Raw genomic sequence first — 9,398 nt, 5'->3', positions numbered from 1 at the left:
AAGAATTCAACTCGGGAACTAGAGCTCCGAACTGAAGATCACTGACGTCATGATTTGACCTCGTATTTGCCCGAATTCCCAGTTGTCTTGAAAGCACAATTGTTATGAACAGAAAGCAACAACAAAAAATATGGACAAAAGCGCGAGATTGTTTTTATTTGTCAAACGGCAGTCAAGCATCGATTATCATGTCACCAGAATAAAACTCTCGATATTTATTTGAAAAGAGCATCAAGCTCATCATCGTGCATTTTCACCACCCTGTGAAATCTATCATAACTTTCATCTGTAGCCTAAAAACTGCATGCTTTTCCGACAAGTCCTAGTTGGAGGACCACACAACATGTCAACGCGTGACTCCCAAGTTTACTTCGATAGAATGGTTATTATATCAATAGTTTCGCATAAAAGCCTTTCCACCGACATTACCTTTACCGACACAAAAATATTCCACCCTGTCTAGCATATTTTGTTTTGTCGACATTTGGAAAGTTTACCGAAAATGTTGCTGTTTCCATCAGGCCTGTCATTACATGACATGTAACGTTACTTTACTCGCATAAAAAGGATGGAAACCTGGTTAGTAACAGATACATATTGTATCTGATTTCCTTGTGTTATTACATGTTTTCTATAATCCGATATGTACTTTACTCGCATAAAAAAATGTTGGATGGAAACCTGTTTAGTAGCACATAACTATTGTATGTCATTTCCTTGTTGATTTACTTTGTGGCCACACCAAAGGCATTTTTTTATAATTAGGTAGGGCCATCAAACGCTCACCAGTTTCTATGTACTGTTCTGACGTCATTTGTAGACCAAAGTGGAGGTTGGGCGACCAGTGTGACTGTGAATGACAGTTCCACGAAGCTCTGTGAAAGAACAAGGAAGTGATAGCTATACCGCCCGAGTTGGACGAGAAACAAGACGGTTCTTTTGAAAATTTCCGCGATTTCAGCCACGGTAAGTTTGATCATTTATCCCTCCATGTGTATGAATTGATAGGGTCGGCGATTTTCCACAGATAGACCGCTGTTTTTGTCTAGCATCGAGGGCACGAGGATGAGCAGAAAGTGAAGCCATGGATATTTGAACACAATGGTTTAAACAAAGAGCTGTCGGATACATTGTAAGGATGATTCTTCATCTAAAACCATTGTATCTTTCGACTGGAGTATCGATTTGGTTACAATGTTGCTGATGATCATAATGATTGGAAACATTGATGTATGTGACTTTCAAGCAAACTGGCAAATGTCCTACAGCAGGCTTCTCTCTTTGATGTCTGCCACACTGGGAAGTCAAATGTGTTTTCACTGTTTTTGCCACAGTCCAAGAAAATTGTAAAAAAAAACAGTATTGGGCTCTGTATAACAATCTCAATTTAATCTACAGGATGTTAGATGGTAATACGTTCATATATGGGGAAAAATGGATGAAAATAAGAAAGATAGATACCTATTGTCGAATGAACTTCAGTAATCAACTTCAGTAACTGGATTTGAGGCTCTGTCACAATCTGAATGAAAAGCCTAGTCCAGTTGATGTGCCATCCAAGATTCCACGTATGAGGGTTTGCTATAAACTGTAGCCAACTGTAGGCCGCTGTACTGTATAGGCCAAATATTTTTGGGGAAATGTTGTTCAAGTTTTAGTCATTTAGCAGACGCTCTTATACAGAGCGATTTACCTTAGTGAGTGAATACATTTTACTACTTGTCTCCCATGGGAATGGGAAACTATTGAAGGTTTTGGTATGTAGAATGAATCAATTCAACTTACAAAATGATGACAGTGACCATATCAGTAGTGTAAATGACTAATGTCGTGGCAGAGGCTCATGACAGAGTTAAATAGTATGCATAGTTTAGCAAGCCAAGCTGTCGATATACACAGTTGGTGGTTCAGTGCTTGGCAACGTCATGTTCCCAGACCAAGATTCTGGCATAGAAGGGTACTGGTATTCATGCTACATATGATGCCCAGAGCATTAAGCAGAAGTTGTATGAATGTGAGAAATATCTCTGATACCCCCAATGAGATGAGTGGCTATGGAAAGTTTACTGTATCCTACTATGCCTTTCTGGAGAGTTGTTCCGTTTCATTTCAACAAGCCATCACACCCACCGTCTCAGATAATTCAGAAATAGTTTCTGTAGTTAGCAACAGGTAATATTGACATTCCTGAGGGAAAAAAATGTAATTTCAACAAAATAACAATAAAGAAGGATAAAACTGAATTGCTTTCGTCGAGGACTAGCTTGAAATGTGAGGATGACCACACAACAGGTCAAAACCTGGTACTTTTACACTATTTAATGGTAAATAATGCAAGTGACTTCAATGACACATTTCTCTGAACAGGGGGGAAAAAAGGACACCAGATTCACAGGGAATAGATGACATAATATGGAGAAACAATATTCCAAGCCGCAGGTTCATATGACTTGTCAAACAGAATTTGTTTCTCAGAGATCAAATTATATTTCAACAAAATAATGTTTCACAAAGGGTCATTGTATCGGTTACTAACTACAAAAACAATCTCAGAACAATCTGAGATGGTTGGTGTCAAACCTCTTTCTTGTGATTTTTGAAGTGGAAGGACCCTGGACAGATACATGCACAAAGTATAAGTTCGAGAACGTACACTATAGAAATGGAACGGAGAGAGATGCCATCTTCAGATGTTCTGCTGTGTTTAAAACTCTTGAATTATTTTGCCCCGTACAGGAGAATACAGCTTCTGAGGGGATGTTCCTGTAGCCTCTTGGACATGTTTCCTGGGCCTTGCATTACGCTCACAGAATGGAGCTGTAGGTCTGCGTGTTGGTCATCATCATCATCGCTGTGAGACCTGACTGCCCAGTGCCTGTTATCGACAAATCATGGCCCCCGTGCCACCTGGCATCCGTTTCCTGGCATCCTTCAACAGAGATCAGTGGTGAGTTTTTTTGTTTTGTCTGTGTCTGTCCTTCTGCCCTCCCGTCTGTCCACCTTCTGTCCTGTGTCTGTCCTTCTATCCCGCCCGTCTGTCCACCTTCTGGCCTGTGTCTGTCCTTCTTTCCCGCCCGTCTGTCCACCTTCTGGCCTGTGTCTGTCCTTCTGCCCTCCCGTCTGTCCACCTTCTGGCCTGTGTCTGTCCTTCTATCCCGCCCGTCTGTCCACCTTCTGGCCTGTGTCTGTCCTTCTATCCCTCCCGTCTGTCCACCTTCTGGCCTGTGTCTGTGCTTCTATCCCGCCCGTCTGTCCACCTTCTGGCCTGTGTCTGTCCTTCTATCCCGCCCGTCTGTCCACCTTCTGGCCTGTGTCTGTCCTTCTGCCCTCCCGTCTGTCCACCTTCTGGCCTGTGTCTGTCCTTCTGCCCTCCCGTCTGTCCACCTTCTGGCCTGTGTCTGTCCTTCTGCCAGCCCGTCTGTCCACCTTCTGGCCTGTGTCTGTCTTGTCTGTACGTCTATCAGCCTGTCTGTCTTTTTGTCTCTGTCTTTCAGATCAAAATGCACTCTGTCATAAGTAGTTCATCAATTAATTAATCTATATGGCAGTGTCGTCAGAACAATATGAGTGCGTCAGGGCTAACCACTTGCTTTTGGTTGGTGGCATTTGGTTCAAGAAGCAGGCTGTCGTCCTCTGACAAGTAAGCCGACTATTCATGTCCCTCTTCTAATCAAACCAGATGTTCGTGTTTCTGTCTTCGCGTGTCTGTTTTATAATTCCACAGAGTCCTGTCTGTCCACTTGGGTTGTGTGCTTGTCTTGACATTCTTTAGGGTGAAAAGTGAGTGAAGGATACACAGCCCATCATTCTGTTGGTTTGTGCTACTCTGTTTATGGGGATTTTGCCTCTGTGGGATCTTGTTCACACTTGAACTTAGTTGTAAATGGTTGATGACTTATTATATCAGGGCTCAAGCCACACTATACCTGTGTGTGTGACCCTAGTGTCAGTGTACTGTATGTGCCTTGACTTGCGCCTGTTTGTGCTGCCCGTATCAATTTGTATATTTAGTCCAATGTAATTATATGAGAGAGAGAGAGAGAGAGAGAGAGAGAGAGAGAGAGAGAGAGAGAGAGAGAGAGAGAGAGAGAGAGAGAGAGAGAGAGAGAGAGAGAGAGAGAGAGAGAGAGAGAGAGAGAGAGAGAGAGAGAGAGAGAGAGAGAGAGAGAGAGAGATAGAGAGAGAGAGAGAGAGAGAGAGAGAGAGAGAGAGAGAGAGAGAGAGAGAGAGAGAGAGAGAGAGAGAGAGAGAGAGAGAGAGAGAGAGAGAGAGAGAGAGAGAGAGAGATATATATATATATATATATATATATATATATATATATATATATATATATATATATAGAGAGAGAGAGATATTACACGCACCAGAATACTTGCAGGCAGGTTAATGATTACTGAACAGCTTCTACCCCCAAGCCTTAAGACTGTTAAATAGTTAACCAAATAGCTACCCGGACTATCTGCATTGACCCTTTCTACACTAACTCATCACACACTGCTGCTACTGTTTATTATCTATCCTGTTGCCTAGTCACTTTCATCCTAGTTATATGCACATTGTCTCAGTACTGGTACCCCGTGTATCGTTACTCATTGTTCACTTATTATTACATGATATTACTTTTCTATTATTTCTCTATTTTCTTTCTCTCTGCATTGTTGGGAAGGACCTGTAAGTAAGCAATTCACTGTTAGTCAACACCTGTTGCATATCCCATTCATTATTAGGGCCAGGAATTGTTCCTTGTCAAGTCACGTGATTACTTCTATTATCAGTAGAACTATAGTCAAAGGTCAAACTGAAAAAGAGTGGAGAACCAAGTTGTTAACCTGAATCTTCATAGGAATATTACACTTTGAAGTATTCCTTTGAACTCTCCCACATTCCATTGCATTCCGACTGACAGTTATTCCGTGTGAGTGGCATGCTGAAGTCAAGGTTGTAGACCTTTTGTCCTGTGTGGCTGTCTGGTGTTCTCAGAGCGGTGGAGCTGGGACAGTGGTGGTGTTTTGTGATGTCACAGAGCCACTGACTGTGTTTTACACTAAATTACTGCTGACAGGGAAGACACTGCCAGTGTCTTAACTGTCTCATTTCTGTCCTGCCTTGGGAGAGAACACAACCCCCTTTCCACTAGACACACACACACACACACAGATATAAACACACACATGCTGCCCAGCTATTGTGAGTGCACATAGGCAATCAGGGATTCTTCCCTCTGACTGCTTTCCTCCCCTTAGCAACTGGTCTCTAGGGCTGGTTTATGGTGGTGTGACTTTACCTGCCATAAGTGTCTGTTTCAGGCTTGATCAGGGGTAGACCCACGTCGTGGTGGCTGTGTTTGGCTAGGTCAGGGGAAGACCCACGTCGGGGTGGCTGTGTTTGGCTAGATCAGGGGTGAACCCACGTCAGGGTGGCTGTGTTTGGCTAGGTCAGGGGTGAACCCACGTCGGGGTGGCTGTGTTTGGCTAGATCAGGGGTGAACCCACGTCGGGGTGGCTGTGTTTGGCTAGATCAGGGGTGAACCCACGTCAGGGTGGCTGTGTTTGGCTAGGTCAGGGGTGAACCCACGTCAGGGTGGCTGTGTTTGGCTAGGTCAGGGGTGAACCCACGTCAGAGTCTGTCGAATTCGACTTGTTTGCCCTTTGCACAAGTCCACCAGGAAATAACTGATTGGGAGATCTACAAGAACAGGACTTCATGGTTTTTATTATACTCACCTGCTCTCGCTGGGTTTATTATGCTCACCGGTGATGTGAGTAATGACCATGAAAACATGCCAGACTGGTTATACAGTTGAAGTCGGAAGTTTACATACACTTAGATTGGAGTCATTAAATTTCGTTTTGGCAAGTCTGTTAGGACATCTTCTTTGTGTATGACACAAGTATTTTTTTCCAACAATTGTTTACAGACCGATTATTTCACTTATAATTCACTGTATAACAATTCCAGTGGGTGGGTCAGAAGTTTACATACTCTAAGTTGACTGTGCCTTTAAACAGCTTGGAAAATTTCAGAAATGTATGTAATGGCTTTAGAAGCTTCTGATAGGCTAATTGACATAATTTGAGTCAATTGGAGGTATACCTGTACATGTGTTTCAAGGTCTACCTTCAAACTCAGTGCCTCTTTGCTTGACATCAATGGAAAATCAAACGAAATCAGAAAAAGATTGTAGACATCCAAAAGTCTGGTTCATACTTGGGAGCAGTTTCCAAACGCCTGAAGCTACCACGTTCATCTGAACAAACAATAGTATAAACACCATGTGACCACGTAGCCATCATACCGCTCAGGAAGGAGACGCGTTCTGTCTCCTAGAGATGAACGTACTTTGGTGCGAAAAGTGCAAATCAATCCCAGAACAACAGCAAAGGACCTTGTGAAGATGCTGGAGGAAACAGGTACAAAAGTATCTATATCGACATAACCTGAACAGCCGTTCGTCAAGGAAGAAGCCACTGCTCCAAAACCGCCATAAAAAAGCCAGACAACAGTTTGCAACTGCACATGGGGACAAAGATCGTACTTTTTGGAGAAATGTCCTCTGTTCTGATGAAACAAAAATAGAACTGTTTGGCCATAATGACCATCGTTATGTTTGGAGGAGAAAGGGGGAGGCTTGCAAGCTGAAGAACACCATCCCAACCGTGAAGCATGGGGGTGGCATCATCATGTTGTGGGGGTGCTTTGCTGCAGGAGGGTCTGGTGCACTTCACAAAATAGATGGCATCATGAGGGAGGAAAATTATGTGGATATATTGAAGCAACATGTTAAGACATCAGGAAGTTAAATCTTGGTCGCAAATGGATCTTCCAAATGGACAATGACCCCAAGCATACATCCAAAGTTGTGTCAAAATGGCTTAAGGTCAACAAAGTCAAGGTATTGGAGTGGCCATCACAAAGCCCTGACGTCAATACTACATTTGGAGGAATGGGCCACATTTGTGGACAGAACTGAAAAACGTGTGTGAGCAGGGAGGCCTACAAACCTGACTCACTTACCACAGGGAGGCCTACAAACCTGACTCCGTTACACCAGCTCTGTTTGGAGGAATGGGCCCAAATTCACCCAACCTTTTGTGGGAAGCTTGTGGAAGGCTACCTGAAACGTTTGACCCAAGTTAAACAATTTGAAGGCAATTCTACCAAATACTAATTAAGAGTATGTAAACTTCTGACCCACTGGGAATGTGATGAGGGATATAAAAGCTGAAATAAATCATTCTCTCTACTGTTATTGACATTTCACATTCTTAAAATAAAGTGATCCTAAGACAGGGAATTTTTACTAGGATTAAATGTCAGGAATTGTGAAAAACTGAGTTTAAATGTACTTGGCTAAGGTGTATATAAACTTCTGACTTCAACTGTAACTACTGTGTGTTCAACATGTATACAATTCTTCTGGTTTTTATCTAGCTCTTTTTGAGATATTTGACCTTGCCTTGCTGACATCTAGGTCATCAATCCTCGGATGATATCTGCGATGTTGTAGACGATAACCATCTGATTTCGTGTTGGTTAACCTGCATGAGCAGCATTTTGAAGTTGTGATGCACGGATAGGTCAACAGAGAGCTTTCTGATGAAGAACTGCACAACTTTTCATGACGCTGACAGGCGAATGGTGTACAGGGCATTCGGAAAGTATTTGGACCCCTTGATCTTTTCCACGTTTTTGTTATGTTACAGCCTTATTCTCAAATTATTTAAATCGTTTTTTCCCCTCATCAACCTACACACAATACCACATAATGACAATGCAAAAAAGTTATTTTGTTTTTTTTTCAAAAAATTTAAATAAAAAATTCTGCTGAAATATGACATTTGCTTAAGTATTCAGACCCTTTACTCTGTACTTGTTGAAGCACCTTTGGCAGCTAGTACAGCCTCATGTCTTCTTGGGTATGATGCTACAACCTTGGCAAACCTGTATGTGGGGAGATTCTCCCATTACTCTCTGGAGGTCCTCTTAACCCTTGTCAGGTTGGATTGAGTGTCGCAGCACAGCTATTTTCAGGTCTCTCCAGAAATTTTTGATAGAAATTTTTGAAAAAGGCTGTAACATAACAAAATGTGTAAAAAGGGAAGGGGTCTGAATACTTTCCAAATGCACTGTATATCTCACCCTGAATCAGTGGATGAATGCCACCCACTGACTACCTCCCCTCCAGTCCTTTACGGATGCCCCCTGTGTTGTCTCCCTGTTGGTACAGAGCCTCCAGTCCCTTACTGATGCCCCCTGTGTTGTCCCCCTGTAGGTACAGAGCCTCCAGTCCCTTACTGATGCACCCTGTGTTGTGTCCCTGTAGGTACAGAGCCTCCAGTCCCTTACTGATGCCCCCTGTGTTGTCCCCCTGTAGGTACAGAGCCTCCAGTCCCTTACTGATGCCCCCTGTGTTGTCTCCCTGTAGGTACAGAGCCTTCACCTTTGGCCTCACCTTCCTGCTGTACACCAGCTTCCACCTGTCCAGAAAACCCATCAGCATTGTCAAGGTAACACACACAGACACTGATGTATACCTATAGGGAATTCACTGTACTGCACTGGCATGTTGCATAAACAGAGACTTGCTTACTATACACTCGTCTCCACACACTACATATACATGTTATCAGCACAGGTGGTATTGTAACCTGGTCAGCATGACCTCTATGTGGTTCAGCCCGCTACTATAACCTGGTCAGCATGACCTCAATGTGGTTTAGCCCCGCACATTGACTCGGTACCGCTATCCCCTATATATAGCCTCATTATTTTATTCTTGTTACTTTTTATTTGATTTCTTACTTAATTTTTTTGTAAATATTTTCTTAACGCTTTCTTTTATTGTTTCTTAAAACTACATTGTTGGTAAAGGGCTTGTAAGTAACCATTTCAGATAAGTATTCGGGGCATATGACAAATCCAATTTGATTTGAATGCTAATTGGATGAAAGCTGTGGTATATCAGACCGTATACCACTGCTATGAATAGGAAAATATACGCTAGTAACCAGGTTATAATAGCAATAAGGCACCGCGGGGCTTTGTGGTATATGGCAAAATTATGACGGCTGTTTTCAGGCACTCTGTGATGTGTTGTGCGTTACAGCAGCCCTTACACAGAACCCAAACCGGCTGCCCGCATGCGCCATTGTGCGCTATCATGCATACATTTATTTTGTCCCCCTACACCAAACGCGATCACAACACGCAGGTTAAAATATCAAAACAAACTCTGAACCAATGACATTAATTTGGGGACAGGTCAAAAAGCATTAAACATGTATGGCAATTTAGCTAGTTAGCTTGCACTTGCTAGCTAATTTGTCCTACTTAGCTAGCTTGCTGTTGCTAGCTAATTTGTCCTACTTAGCTAGCTTGCTGTTGCTAGCTAATTT

The 9,398-nt window shown here is 42.8% G+C and overlaps 1 protein-coding gene across 1 annotated transcript in view; it reads left to right on the top strand.

Annotated features, from left to right (window-relative positions):
- The first annotated feature begins 812 nt into the window (after positions 1-812).
- LOC109905305 (glucose-6-phosphate exchanger SLC37A1) overlaps positions 813-9,398 on the top strand; it is a 29,119-nt gene continuing 20,533 nt past the window's right edge. Inside the window, exons 1-3 of the mRNA XM_031801189.1 lie at positions 813-966; positions 2,737-2,947; positions 8,429-8,510. Coding sequence (XP_031657049.1) covers positions 2,892-2,947; positions 8,429-8,510 — 138 coding nt within the window. The 5' untranslated portion in view covers positions 813-966; positions 2,737-2,891. The remainder of the gene's footprint in view (positions 967-2,736; positions 2,948-8,428; positions 8,511-9,398) is intronic.

The sequence above is a fragment of the Oncorhynchus kisutch genome, linkage group LG2 (assembly GCF_002021735.2).
Source record: "Oncorhynchus kisutch isolate 150728-3 linkage group LG2, Okis_V2, whole genome shotgun sequence".
Lineage (NCBI taxonomy): Eukaryota > Metazoa > Chordata > Actinopteri > Salmoniformes > Salmonidae > Oncorhynchus > Oncorhynchus kisutch.
The sequence above is the reverse complement of the archived record's forward strand: the minus strand, read 5'-3'. Positions and strand labels throughout refer to the sequence as shown.